The sequence below is a fragment of the Nematolebias whitei genome, chromosome 8, assembly GCF_014905685.2.
Source record: "Nematolebias whitei isolate Nwh7 chromosome 8, NemWhi1, whole genome shotgun sequence".
In the NCBI taxonomy this organism is placed as follows: Eukaryota; Metazoa; Chordata; class Actinopteri; order Cyprinodontiformes; family Rivulidae; genus Nematolebias; species Nematolebias whitei.
In genome coordinates this window covers 11,959,071-11,974,482 of record NC_056505.1, presented here as the reverse complement: position 1 = coordinate 11,974,482, position 15,412 = coordinate 11,959,071, and the positions used below count along the sequence as shown (strand labels likewise).

Here is a 15,412-nt window from a genome sequence, read left to right as displayed (position 1 = left end):
ACTGGGCTTAAGCCAAAGTCTGCTTCTGAGAAGCAGTTCATTGATGCAACATTGTTGCAGTTTTGAAATGACCTCCTTTATAAATCATTAATGATGCTGAGATCACACAAGGAATCATTTCACTCACCATGCAGGTAATTACAGAGTCTATTTTTATTATTATTTTACAAATAGGAAAACTTTAGTTTAGTTTTTTTTTTTAAACTCATGGGGCCTGGGAACTGAGCCTCCACATATGGCAGCGACAGCAGATGGGAATCACAGCTGGTTTCCAGTAGGCAGACGTCAGAGCGGTTCCCTGAAACATCTGCTGAAACTACTTTAAAGTCTTTATGTGCTGAAATCACATCCAAAACGACTATATTTAAATAATTTGGGTCTGCCTGCTGTGTCAGGAGCAATTTGGGCATTTAAAAAAATTCTTGTAACAAAATTTATGGTCAGTTCATCCTTGAGATGGGGCAAAAAAAAGATTTGTCTTCCAGGAGGAGTTCGGAGTAAAGCCGTTACTCTTTTGTACATGTACTTTTGCACTGAAGAAGTCAACTGGGGTGGTTCAGGCATCTGATTAGGATGCATCTCTTTGAAGGTTTTCTAGGCATGTCACACTGAAAAAAGGACCAATGGCAGACACGAAAACTTGTTGGAGGGATCGTGTATCTCCTTTAGCCTGGTAATGCCTTGGGGTCCCCCCATAGGATCTGGAGAGTGTCACTGAGGAGAGGAAGGTCTGGGTTTCTCTCCTTGACCTGCTTCCTATGTGACTCGACTACAGATAAGTTGGCAGAAGACAGAGATGGGGAGCTTAAAACAAATATTTAAAGTTTTCAGGATTACTTATTTTAAGAAGCCCCACTGTAAATAATTTTAAAAAACAGTTCAGTAGAGTATAAAAACTTTGTTACATAAAAACTGTAAATTATATATAAAAAAAAGTAATCAACTAGTATTATTGTTTTGACATATATTTTTTTTAATTTACACCCATTTGAAAAAAGACGAAGACTTAACCGATGTCCTTCATGTAGTTCTTACTCTGCCCTTTTTAAAATAGTTACAAATATATTTCAAAGCATATCGGTAGTTTATTGTTTGCGTTACAAAAGACATTCTTGTTTTTTTTTTTGTTTTTTTTTAACTAATTGTGAGCTGGTCCCTCTTTCCTAGCCTCCTCTACTGCACAACTACAAATTAATTATTCGATGTTGATTTGGAAAGTAAGGAGCCGCGCCTTAGAGGGTGGGGTACTGTTATGATCTTCAGGTTTATGTGTTGATTGAAGTTTGTGTTTATTTGTTGCTTATGTTTATTATTCACATTCTTCTTTGTCCTCTTAGATGTTTCTTTTGTTCTGCAAGTTTTCAGTCTACTTGGTTTTATTTCTGTCATCTACCCTTGTTTTCTCTCAGTCATTCTGGCTTTCAGCGTCTCTCTCACACCTGCACTTCATCTTCTAATCAGCCTCAGCTGCATTCGCTCACTCAATAATCAACCCTCCCATTGTACTTATACTCCCAAGTCACTTTCACTCCCCGATAACTTGCTTCTCGTTGTTATGTCTCCCTGACTTGTTGTACTTTGAATTTGATTGTTTTGTTGCTCCCCCAGCTTTTAATTTTGATTAAAGTTTCAGTTTTTACTTAGCTCTCTGCCTCATTGTTAGTTCAGTCTGCGTTTCTCCTATAAGCAGCCTGGCAGTTCAGTAGTTAGCACTGTTGCCTCACAATAAGAAGGTCCTAGGTTCAATTCCCAGTTTGGATCGGTGGTCTTTCTGGGTGGAGTTTGCATGTTCGTCTCATGTTTGCGTGGGTTTTTTCTGAAGACTCCAGTTTCCACCCATAGACCAAAAGCTTGCATGTTAGGCTGCCTTCAGGCAAATCCCATTGAGTTCACTGATCTCAATGGGATTTGCCTGGTTAAATAAATAAACTACATTTTGACAAACTGGTGTTCAGCTTTTCAGCATTGTTTAAAATTCAGCTAGTTTCAAACTTGATGTTTTTATCATGTTCGTTTGCTTCGTGCATGCTGGTACGCCTGATTAGACGTGAATCAAACCACTTCATGTTATTTACAATGAGCATGGTTAAAATGGTTAATTTTAAAAGTAAGATTTTTTAAGATGGCACAATGTTTGCACAAGTAAGAAAACGTTCCTGGGTGGTCCGTGTCTGACATGAATTTTACGTTTATGGATCTTGCTGATGCTGTGAGCATAACCTACATAAATGACCAACTGATTATGTTTTAAAAACAGTTCATTCAATTTTTCACAAACCTTTTTACCCTCACATTCCTACACACACACATGCACTGACAGATGTGCACACATCAGCACCAGATATTAAGATGTTTTTATTGTTATTGGATGCTCTTGTCGACTGTGCAAACACTTCCCAGCCGAACTGCCAAATCAAACGAGATCCCACAATAACACTGCTACTTCCCAGTTAACAGCAAAAAATAAATAAAGCAAAATAAAATAAGATTTAGAAAGATTCAGAAGGAAGGACCCTGTATATTGAAAAATCTTTTGTACAGGTCACCTCATTATGTCAACTTTTTCCTATTTGCTTAATGATTACATCACATTTAATTAGTGTTATGGGAACTTGAAGAAGTATTTTTTATGCCTTAAAGCCTTTAAAACAAGTCACTCTGTGCTGTATGTGTGGGATTTCACAGTCATGAGTCATTTTGGTGTTTTTTTTTATGGCGGCTGACACAACTAACCCCTTTAAAGGGGTAGTTCAGATATTTTCATGTTAGGACTTTAAAAAAAGTTAAGAAAAATTAATATTTTACATGTTGTAGACACTTATTTTTTGAATGGCCTCAGTTTAGAGAAATAAAGTTTAATAATGACCGGCTTGATGGGCTAATGGTAAGAATGGTGCAAGAACAAACTGGATTACTGCTGGTTAGTTTTGTATAATGCTATTTAACCCTTACATTGCAATTGTTTTCCCATTTCCTTGTTATTTCCATATAATTCTATAGGTTTTTCGAATAGCAGAAGCAGAAGTTAGCTGTAGCTCTTCCTTTGTAGCCTGGAGCCCTTTCAGCAAAAATGTGCCAGTTTTTCTGCAGAATAAACATGAAATGTGAAATTGACATTAGTGCAGTGTGACAGTGATTAAATGGATTGCAACAGTCTTGCAGTGAAACTCACATCACGTCTGCCTTGTGCACTTATTTATTATCCTGCAGAAACAATGACAGTGTGTCTCTGGATTACTCACAAACTCAGAACAGGTTTCTTTGGATAAACCTTTCCCAGGAATTTTTGCTCAAATCCAAACTGACATAAATGTAACAGTAGACAGCTCAAAATGAAAATAAAAATAATAAGGCCATGTATTCCTACAATTATAGTCAAAATGCCTGCTCTTAAAAGTTAATCTTTATCATCGGACAAGCGTCAACTCTACCACGAAGAGCAGATACAATGAGGTGAGCCAGGCAGCTCCAAACACACCTCAGGAGGTCCTGTTCTCTGTCCACATGACACTTCATTCCTCCTCACCCCCAAATGGATGAGACAGGCTGTGAGACGTTTATCAGCTCCTGGCTTTTATTTCCAGATGAAGATTGCTTGTCCTTTTCAGCAGAGCGTGGCGGCCGATGCGAAGCAGCAGGTGTTTTGGGCTCTTCTTCGGGGAGCTGATGAACTCTCTTTGCTGAAGTAAAGCAGCTTTGAAACAACGCATTGTGCTGCTCAGAGCCTGCTCTAACCTCTGCAGCACACTTGCTGACCTGGGATCAACAAGGGAATCTTTTGTCATTAATAAAGGAAACTCAGACAGAAATAGTTTAGCAATTGAATTTAGTCTGTTCATACATTTTATTATAGATTCTGATTAGAGAAAATGTTCCATTTCCTGCCACAGTTAGATCCATTTGTCAAAGTTTAATTAAATTAATACATGCCCTTCCCAGACTGGAAGAGACTCTCCTAAGCTGCGCCACTGCAACGAAAACTCAGAAAATGTTTATTATTTGAAGAAAGAAGCTCTCTGTTGGTCATTTCTACTTCCTCAGATTCAATTGTTTCCCCCCCATTTTGGAAAATCCAGTTTTTGTTTCCTCTTCTCATTTTATCTTTTCTGTCCTTAACTATCAGACACCGTACAGAGGTACAAAATTTTTAATTCCTAAAATCCTGTGCCCAGCGCCTTACAGTTTTAATTTTACCTGTTGGTAACACTTTACAATAAGGCTCCCCTTATAGATGGCTAATAAATAGTTTGTTATTAATTCCTTTATAAACACTTTATAAATAATTAATAACTGCTTATTAAGCATCAATTAAGGGCGAGAAAGGGACAAAACTGAGCAGTTTCTTGCCAAATAGTGAACCGAATCTGCCACTTATATATTTCACCTAGAGATGTTATATTAAACATTTCAGACTAAGTTACTACCTTGTGAGTACAATCAACATTTGTAAACTTATTTCTTTAACATATAATATTGTACTTAATCACTGCATTATATGTACAATATTATATCCTAAAAAAATAGATTTACAAATGCTTATTGTGATTAGAAGGTAGTGACTTAGTCTGAAATGTTTAATATAACAACTCTAGATGAAATATATATAAGTGGCAGATTGGGCTCGCAATTTGGCAAGAAACTGATCAGTTTTGTCTCTCCGTCACCCTTAATTAATGCATAATAAGCAGTTATTAATGATTTATAAAGTGTTTATAGGGGAATTCATAATTTATCTATAAACTATTTATTAGCCATCTATAAGGGAAGCCTTATTGTAAAGTTGTACCTAATTGTTTAACCAGGAAACTCATAGATCTCTTTTGCAGGAGAGGCCCGGAGCTGAAGGCTGTTTAACATGCATGTTGTTGGACTGTAGGAGAAACCAGAGTACCCAGCAGGGGTAAACCCACACAAGGAGATAATGCAAACTCCACACCCCAGTCCAAACCGGGGACTGAGCCCAGAACATTCTGACAAAACAAAAGCATGGTCCCCTTCGTGACATTTGTCTGCGTTGATGTGGGCCATGAGATGATTGCAACAAATCAAGAGAAACATTTTGAACAGGAAGTGAAGTTTCTCTTTACTGTCACAACATACAGTTTGACACGTCGAAGTGTGTTTGGTGCAACAGAAACATGAACATTAATTTACAGCTGCATTATTAAATGTACATCATCTGATTAAACAGATGGATTATGAACAACCAGACATGTAAAACAACAACAACAAAAACAAGGCTCATAAACAACATTCACATGAGATTACAATCTAAACGAACAATTAAAGTGCATATTTAACATTTTAAAATACATTTATAAATGACAGACTTCAAGCAAATGTCAGCAGTTTAGCACACAATCAAGTTTCTACAGTTAGAAACAAAAAGCACAACAAGTTGGTGATAACAGAGGAGGAGATGACATGTGGGTGTGAAGCTCGTTTTAGGGGGAAAGGCTGGAACAGTGGTTTCAAATATTTAATACGAGGTCAACAAGAAAGTGTCAACTTACACAAGAGGAGAGTAAAAGATGGAATATAGCCATCAAATCACAGCAGAGAGTAGATTTAGTTAAAATATTCTGATTACATTATCATTGATACGTGACGTTTCTAACTTTGAAAACAACAAAATCAGAAAGCAACACTTTGCTTTTTCTAACTTTGAAATTTATATTTGTTTATTCATTATTGGATAATTTATTCAACCTTTCATTTTAACACATTTTCAACACATTTTCAAGAATATCAAACATTCTTTGCTACCAATATCTTACTAGTAAACTGTTCAATTTTGTGGTTTTTAATTATTTTTAACTAAAATAAATAAAATTTGAACACATTTATGTCTGAAAGATAAAAATTGTAGCAGTTTTCAATCGCTGGTTGGGTATTATTGCACGTACCAATCAGCTATTTTGAGAAAAATTTTGCTGTATGTGCTGTATAAATATTTTACTTCTGCTCCAGACCTATAGAGCTGCAGGATGAAAACACTTCATGCACCTCTCAGACGTCTTCAGTCATACGTCTCAGAACACTTGCCTGAAATAACAATCCCTCCAAAAACTGGGATGAAGCAGCAAAAACCTTCTCCTGGAGAAGAATTAATTACAATTTTCCACTATACAACCCAGTTTACAAGGTGTGCATTTTATTTCTACTCGACATATTTTTGAATAGCTCACTAACTTCTCAGTTTCTAAACTGTGGGGAATAATGATCAAGATTCCCAAAAGATAAAATGTCCCCACTGTTAAAGAAAATCCTTAATTTGTATGTTAAAATTACATTTTTGTAGCAAAAAAACCCCAACGAGTTTGTGTTCACTACATTAAAAAACGAATTTCTTGTTGCAGAACTAACACAAAGTTTATCCAAAAACTCTTTTACAAGACTTTGATTTAAATCACACAAGAATCACTCTCTGATGTTTATTTGCAGTAATGACCTTGTGACTCAGTTATTCCGATAATCATCTACTTTGCAGCAAAAGGCTTTTACAACGAGTGCACGCTGAAAATTAAATTAGAGAGGATATAATTTCCCAACAGTGTTTGTTGCAGAACATTTGTCTTGGACAAAAAGATAGAATCTGCTCATGCCGTCATCACTGACTTAGCTGCACTTTAAATTAAAATAAAAAGGGTCATTTTTAAGTTGCGACCCTTTTTTTTTTCCAAGAGTAACTCTTCCTCAGAGCAATTGAAGTAGACCTTTTAAGGCCAACATGTGTATCATACAAAAGCCAACAGTTTGCAATGGTCCAGGGAGGTTGGAGGAAACCCATCTGCAGGAAATTGCAATAGCAAACTTTTCCCAGAATCTGGAAGAGTCAGATGCATTTTTCCACTACTGTCTCTGCATTTAGTGTCACCTGAAGAGCTGCATCTTTGCGGCGTGGCAGCACTGAAAGATCCGTGATTATGTTTGCTCCTTCTTCAGTTTGAGTCTCACTCTCAGACGAATAAGAAACTTGGGAGTTTCGGACTGAAGATGGCTGTGAACCAGACAGTTTGTCTGACTTTGGGCAGCTTCCAGAGTAGGACTCACTTCCCTCCGGTGCACAAAGGAAGGACTGAGAGTTTTTTCTGACGTCTTGCAGTTCACGAGACACCAAAGAGTGGGAGTCCTGGTTAGAGATGCTTGAAGAGAGCTGGTAAGCATCTATGCAGTGAAAGTTCCCCTGTCTCTGAGGTCTTCTTGCTCCCACTTTACAAAACAGACACTTGACTTTCTCAATGAGCTTGAGGAGAACAGCCTTGCGGAGCAGGATGTAGATCCAGGGGTCAAGGATGGGGTTGAAGGAGGCAAAGCGTATCGCTCGGAGGTCGGGGTTTTTGTCCAGCCGCAGTTCAACTGGAGTTTTATAGAGCTGGTTCAAAAACACCTGGGCCTGCAAGAGAAAAGAGGAGTTGACAAAAATGTGACAGTTTTGGATGTGTGCATTTAAAAGTTACTGATAAGAATAATTTATTTATACGTAAATATAACCCTAATTCTGAAAAAGTTGAGGCATTGTGTAAAATGCAAATAAAAACAGAATGCAATGATATGAAAATCTCATAAACCCATATTTTACTCACAATGGGACATAGTAAACATAAATGTTTAAACTTTGACATTGTACCATTTTTAAGAAAAATTGTTTTAAATTTTCTGGCAACAACACATTTTACAAAGTTAGGACAGATCCAACAAAAGGCAGTAAAAGTAAGTGAACAAATAGGAAACAGCTGAAGGAGGATTTTGTAACTATTTATGTTAAATTGGCAACAGATCAGTAGATGACTGGATATTAAAACAACATTTTAGAAGTTAATCCCTCAGAAGATGGGAAGAGGTTCACCAGTCTGAAATATTTGTCTAAAAATGGTGAAACAATTTCAGAATAATGCTCTTAAATTGAAAATTGGGAAGACTTTGAATACCTCTTGATCTACCTCATAATATCAACAGAAGAATTCAATAATTTTGGAGCTCAAAGGACAAGACTGAAAGTCCACATTGGTGGATCTTAAGGCCGTCAGGTGGCACTGGAATAAAATCAGGTCCGATTCAGTTACAGACATCACTGCACTGGTTCAAGAACATTTCCACCATTCCCTGTCTGTAAACAGTTCATTCTGTCATCCACAAAAAAGTAATAACATAAAAACCCTTGTCTTCTCTGGGCCTAAGCTCGTTTAAAATGAACCGAGTCAAAGTGGAAAACTGTTCTGTAGTAACACAAATCAAATCAGATGTCTTGTCCTCTGTACTATAAAGGAGAGTGACCATCCTGCCCGTTCATTTAAAAGACCTTCCTCGCTGATGGTATTAGGGTGCATTAGTGCCCTGTGGTATGGGCAACTTACACATCATGACAGCAGCAACTGAAAATATTTGGAGCATCTTGAAACAAAAACACCTGAAGAAGAAAGGACTGTTGAATCCTACATTAGACAAGAATGGAACAACATGTTCAACGTAGCCTCACATGTCAAACCATTGTCTACTGGGATGTTTTTATTATTATTAATGTATCGTGTACATATTTTAGAATGTTTTTATTGGGCTAGCAAAGCTTTTATAAAGTTTTATGGCATTTTTAACTTGTGTTGTCTTGTATATGAGCCAGATGTCAAAGATAAGTCTCCATCATGGAATGTTACGGACAATAAAGTTATATTGATTGATTGATGTTGTTTAGAAATTGTTGTTAAAAGAGGAGGGGATGCTTCACAAAAGGTATACATGGCCCTGTCACAACTTTTTAGAGATATCTGACTTGTTTCAACTTTTAAACAAGGCACAATTTCTTAGTTTCAATATTTGTTGTGCTTTCATGATCCATTAAAAATAAAATATAGAGTTATGATATTTGCAAATCATTGCACTCAGCTTTGTTGGGTTTGCAGAAGGCTTGGACCCAAATGCAGACTCAAGACAAGGAGTTCTAAAAACTATTTTAATACAAAAAATTTAAAAAAAGAAATGCTGCTGTGGCAGCAAAATAATAAACTTAAAAAAAACTCGGGGGATCACAGGCATGTACAAAAAGACCAGAGAAAAAGAATCTTGTGGCCTGAAGCCAATAACACCAACCTGCTGAATGAAACAGAGACTGAATAAATAGAGCAGAGGTAAATGGAAAGTGTAGACACCTGGGTGATTACTAACAGGACAGGTATGAGACTGAAGAAATATTGAGGAGGCTGAGAGACGGTGAATGAGAAAAGACACTACCAAAAACACAACCCTAAAAATAAAGTACAAGAACACAGACGGGATAAGATCTTAACGTGAAGTAACATGAGAATGATTAGATAAACAAGAATATGAAGAAACATGATCTAAAACACAAATAACTAAAATATGACGTTTATCTTACACCACTAAAGGAGGTTGTCTGATTTATGATCTAATTTGGTAAAAGTTGTGCATAAGAGGCTTGATGAAGGTTATTGTCAAAGCAGGAATAAAGTAATGGAGCAGAAGCCTTTAATCCACTTGGATGGAAACATTTCAGCTTAACTAACTGGGTCTGCATGTGAGGCAAGTTTGAAAGCGCCGTGCGTAAAACGTGCGTAATGGTGACAGGCAGCCAACGAACTTACAACAAGTGGGATGGAGCAGAAGAGCACCACTGCCGACGTGCCTATAAGCAGAATGACCATCTGAATCTCTGCCCCGGCGAGTCGCCCGAAGCTGCGCCCTCTCCTCTGCGGGTCCACGTTGCGCGCCAGATCTGTTCCCAGCGACATCCTGCGCACGAAGCGCCGGTGCATCCGGATCAAAGCCACGCACACGAGCACGTTACAGATCACAGTGGCGAGGATGAGGAGGGAGCTGAAACCGGCGTACATGTAAGAGTAGGCGGCATCGCTGGTCCTGTTGCTCCTCCACTCCAAGAAACACCAGGTCTGCGGGTACTGCTTCTTCACCTGCCCAAAGCCGACGATGGGCAGAGCGCAGAAGAGCGCGTTGGAGATGTAGATGGCTATGAGAGTCAGTCCGGCCAGCTTCTGGTCCACATAGTCGTTGTAAAAGTAGGCATGGTTGATGGCGATGTACCTCTCCACCGACATGGCGCAGATGATACTGAGTCCCGCCAGAGAGAAGAACAGCATGGTGAAGCCGAAGTACTGGCACAGCGGGTCCCCTCCGGGCCACGACCCCTTCACGTAGGTGGCGATGGTGACCGGACTGGCCAGCAGGGTCCCCAGGAGGTCCGTGACAGCCAGCCCGCACACGAGCGTGTAAAAGGTGGTCTCCTTCTGTTCTCTGCGGGTTTTACAAAGAACCACGATGGCGATGACGTTCCCCACCACCCCGAATATAAACATGACAGACGGGATGGTCGGGACCATGGTCCTCCCAGTCATCGACTGGTTATTCATGGTGGAGTCCCAAAGGTGAAGCAGGCGGATAAAATATCCTTGTTAAGGCCGGTATTTCCAGTCGGGAGAGCCAAACATCATGGAACTAAAGAAGCTGCTTGCGCCTCAGAACATCTGATCAGCTTTAACACCCAGCCCCCCCGCAGCAGCGCGCGTTTCCTCATTAGGTTCTCAGCTGTGCACAACAGGCGTGTTTCAGTCATAGGACAGGAGGTAAATGATGAGCAACGTGTTCAATGAATCTCTGACTTCAAGCTTCCTGCAGAGTCCCGTCCCTCCCCCTGACCTGACTTCATTATGTTCCCTCATCAGCTGTGTGCTCCAAATAACACCATGGAACCAGGGTGGGGTCTGAGCAAGGTGAGGCTCTGGAAGCAGAGGAGTGTAAACTTTTGTTCAAGCTTTGTCTGGTCCAAATTAGAGCAGCTCTTTGTCAAATTAATGTAAGACAAACATGTTTACTAACTGTAAATTATATTCTATTGCTATTTAGAGTTTGAGTCCACATCTTAATTTCATGGTTAAGGTTTTGCTTTTCTTTCTGTATTCATGATATTTTAGTTTTTGTTTTCCTTTTGGAAATAACTTTAGCTCCATCCTTTTTGCTCTAACTGAATCTTTTTGAGAGAGTCATGATAAAAACAGTTTAAAATATCAGGACCAGTCTTAAATGTGTTTATTATTATTATTTTAATCATACACAGAGACAGTTGTATAAATTGGGATATGTAATTAACTATAAGGACCTCAAAGTTCATGCTCAATAATCCAGGTAAAGAAATCCAATAATCGTCAGTCAGGTCATCTGGATGGTTTCTTTTTTGTGGAAAGACGTTTCGCCCTCTATCCGGAGGGCTTCATCAGTCTGAGGAGTCCCAAACTGTTTTTCCCACCAAGCAGTATACTCCTTTAGTGAACCAACTAGTTTGCTGGTGATAAGATGGTTTCTGGGTGTTGTCCTGTCCCCTGTCTGATGAAGCCCTCCAGAGGGCAAAACGTCTTTCCACAAAAAAAAAAACTGTCCAGGTGACCTGACTGACCATTATTGGATTTCTTTATCAGGATGATTGAGCATGAACTTTGATGTCTTGAACTACTTTGGCTGTGGCTGCCTGCCTGGGAGGAGTCGACAGGGGAGCCCCCAGAAACCATCTTTTTACCAGCAAACTGGTTGGTCCATTAAAGGAGTGTGCTGCTTAGTGGGGAAACCAGTTTGGGACTCCTCAGACTGATGAAGCCCTCTGGATAGAGGGCGAAACGTCTTTCCACAAAAAATGAAACTCCAGATGACCTGACTGACCATTATTGAATAAATATAAGGACAATTACTTGTTCAGTTTATTTAATGTTCTCAATTTTTTGACAACTATTAAATATTAATGAAACATACAAACACATTATAGCAGGTGTACAATGAGCATTTTGTAGAATAATTTTTTAGCATCTGTAACTTCCAACATCTGGACAGATTTCTGTTGTCTTTCTTCTCTCGCCTTCTTAGATTAAACTTTATGACATTTGTTCCCTGTGGTCTGAAATGATCCTGTTGCACCTTAAGGTCAGCCTCTCTGCCCACACCTGTGTTCTCAAATGTTTCACCTGCGATCAAAAAGAATCAAATAAGTTCAAAGGTTCAGCTGAAGTGACTTTTTAAGTAAATATAAAGTCATCTTTGTTCCATGAGTAGAGTTAAAAAGATTTGAGATTAAGCTTCATATTAATGTGCTTTTCCTGGATTTGTTTGTCAGAGTCAGATAACCTGCAGATTTTTTGACCACTGGCTTGGCTACAAGAATTCATTTCCCAGTTTGCCACACCGGTAAAAGTGTGATCTAATCTGGGACTCTTGTGCTGATCAAACACTTCTTTTCATATAAATATATATTTATAAATCTGTCAGAGAAAATTGATTTAAAAACATCATCCTCTGAAAAACGAAGAATTTTCTTTTACAGTGAGCTGCATTCAAATTCATTCTTTTAAAGGAACTTCAGCAGGGGTCAAGGAAAATTGTTTTTATTTATCAACATCACCAACGTGTTCTGAAAAAAATGACTAATTGTTAACGCAAACAGAATCCTTTTTATTTTGAAATACCCATTTTATCTATTTATTTGACACCAAGTAGCTCTCCATGGCTTTAAGAGTCCTCTGACAGAAGTTCCTGTACAAAAAAGATCAGAAATGAAACGTAAAGTCAACTCAAAGGTCGAACTTGACGTGGGCAAATTAAGGCCCAAAGGTCAAAAGTGGCCCGTGGACATTTTCCATCAGGCCCCCAATATCCTTAGTTTAATTTAAAAAAAACAAAGCTTTTTAAATAAAGACTGATAAAAAAATATACATCAACTTATCAACGAGACTTAAGGTAATCTAAATTACACTTTTTTTTTTTTTAAAGTCATAGTGTTTCCACAACTAGACTGAACCTTAAAGACTTAGAAACACAAATGTATGAGTTTATTTTGCATATTACTGCTAACATGTATAACATGTGTATAACATATTGTCACAAGAGCCACTTTACAGAATATATCTCATATTCCCAAAGGATATTGGAAGGACATGTTTTATAAAGCATGCTAACTATGCTACAACAAGAACAAGCCTGAAAAATGTCTTCGAGATTGCTTGTCATAAAGAAAATTTATTTTCCAATTATTTATGCGGCCCTTTGATCGCTTTGAACATCTTGATTTGGCCTTTTGGAAAGAAAAAAAAAACTGCTGCCCACCTCTGTAGTGGGCTAACCTGTGGTTGAGCTCAGAGTTATCATCTGCTTTTATGTAAAACAGCAGACACACATCTTCACCTGGTCTTCACCCGGTCCACCACTTTAGGTTGAGAACTTTTTCAAACTCAGCGAACCTTGAATCAACAGCTCGATGCCCGTACACTAAACGGACGCTGCTCAGTTAAAAACACAGATCTTTGAGTTCTTGTCGCCTCTCTGAGACGGGAGCACAGAAAAAGGGAAATCCCTCTGTGATCAGGGGCGTTCCAAAAGAAAAGGATTAATGTTTTTCAAGAACGCTATTCACTGCTGGCTGTACATAACTAGCTTTAACATGCCCACCTTGTGAAAACCACGGTTGTTTCCTAACACCCTGTGCAAGCACATCCCATATAGGCTGCTTGTTTCTGTACGTGCACGTCGAGTTTCAGGCTTCACACCATGTGCTGTAAGAAGATTTGAGATTAAGCTTCATATGAATGTGCTTTTCCTGGATTTGTTTGTCCAAGTCAGATAACTTGCATATTTTTTGACCACTGGTTTGGCTAAAAGAATTCATTTCATGGTAAATAACTCGGGCGCAGTTATTGTAGACAAATGCACACTGGAATAGGTTGTTGTGTAATTACATTTGTTTGCTTTCTAGAAACTTCTTAGTTTAAAAAAAAAGCTAATGAAAATATATTTTTGGTCCAAATCTTTAATGCACTTGAACATAACATATGATGAAGGAAATTATTTGCAGGATTTTAGTATTTTTCTATCCTCTGTGTATTTCCAAATAGTGGAAAACACGTCTTTTTTTTAATTTATTCTTGTTTTTTCCCCATGTTTTGTGGTTCACTTTGGCACTTTGGACAAAACCCAATACCAGAGATGGGGGACATAGAAATGAAGCCTCAGGTGTGTGAGACTTTATTACAGTGCTCATTTTGCATTCCCTCACAGCCTCGCTTTTGTGTTTCCATCTGACGGCAGGTGATATCATATATTCAGGTTTGGCACGGGCTTTTTAGTTTTTAGTTGTTGTTTTTTTAAGTGTTTCTTTTGGAGTAACACGATCTCCGTGGACAGGTTCAGACATATTCAGCAGCCCACGGGAAGGGCTAAAGAAAAGTGCATTTATTTCAGGTTTAACTGCAGATCAGGAGCAGGGATGAACTGCGTACATATTTTATAACTGACAAACGGTGTTAGCACAATTTCTGTTCATGTCTGTCAAATAGTTGTTGCAAATAATCTTCTGGTAGATTTTACCTGAGTGTTTTGTTTACATTGAGCGTGGACCCACATTTTACATCTGCATTAACTGCACCATTAGTTCAGGAAAACCTGATTTTATGTTTGATTTCATGGTTTGCAACAGGACTCTCTGATGGACTCACTCCTTTTTCTTTTTAAAATATGTCCACATCTTTGTTCTTCCTTTGCAGCTTTTTTTTTTTTCCTTTTTGTGGCACTTTATCATTTTATAACCACTAATGTTGATAAAAAATACTGTTTTTTTCATTTGATTTTGTTAAATGTCTAATTTAATTTGATAGACATTATAATGTTTTGCTACGTTTTCTTAATTTCCCTCTCTGGTTTGTCTCTGGTGTAGTTAAAAAGCATAAATACATCGACTGTGCTCCTGTTCCAGACAACTTTTTTGGTCGATGAGCTCCTACTAACTGATTGTGTTTCCTTTTTTCCCACAACAACAGCTTCAACAATGAGCTTTGCACAGAAAGAGCCTAAACTTTTCAAACCGAGCCGTTTACAATAACTTGAAGTCGGCCAAACAAGCTTGTTTTTTCCCCCTAGCTTTTCTCAGAATGTGTCCTGCTGTTGTCCTTGAGGACCATTTGCATGTTTGTTTTTACATGTAAAGTTTAGAAAGAGTCCGGATGTGTTTATCCAGAGTTTGGGAAGATTTGTAGATAACATCCTAAATCAGCTTCTGTCATTACAACAAAGTGTTAGAGCAGAGGATCAGATGTAAACTGTTCCAAATGGCACAAATTTGCCAGCGAGACATGAACAAGTCTGTTTCTGGGGCGATAGTCACAGCTTTTGTCTTTTTATTTGAGAAAGTTGGTTCATGTCTGTCGTGGTGTGACTCGTCACAAAGCCTCTCCAACTTCAGCAGTCTAGGAAGTGTCTGTAAAAGTAATAAATAACTCTTATAAACTGGATCCCTCGGGAAAATAATACTGCTTCTCTGAAAAGTCCCGTATGAATGTTTCATCGATTGTCAAGATAATGCTGATAATTATTACCTGGAACAGGAACTGGAAGCTGCTAATGATTAAAA

At 38.3% G+C, this 15,412-nt stretch overlaps 1 protein-coding gene across 1 annotated transcript; it reads right to left on the bottom strand.

Moving 5' to 3' along the window:
* Positions 1–6,835: 6,835 nt before the first annotated feature.
* Positions 6,836–10,435, bottom strand: LOC119413228 (prostaglandin E2 receptor EP4 subtype-like). The gene is made up of 2 exons (XM_037680260.1): positions 9,600–10,435; positions 6,836–7,396 (listed from the first exon to the last, which is right to left on the bottom strand). The coding sequence occupies exons 1-2, from the start codon at positions 10,380–10,382 to the stop codon at positions 6,836–6,838; spliced, it is 1,344 nt and encodes a 447-aa protein (XP_037536188.1). The 5' UTR covers positions 10,383–10,435.
* Between the last annotated feature and the right edge of the window lie 4,977 nt (positions 10,436–15,412).

Coding starts and splice junctions, on each gene's coding strand:
- LOC119413228 (XM_037680260.1), bottom strand. CDS start 10,382: ATGAATAACCAGTCGATGACTGGGAGGACCATGGTCCCGACCATCCCG. Junction 7,397..9,599: donor TCTGCTCCATCCCACTTGTT/GTAAGTTCGTTG, acceptor TTTCTCTTGCAG/GCCCAGGTGTTTTTGAACCA.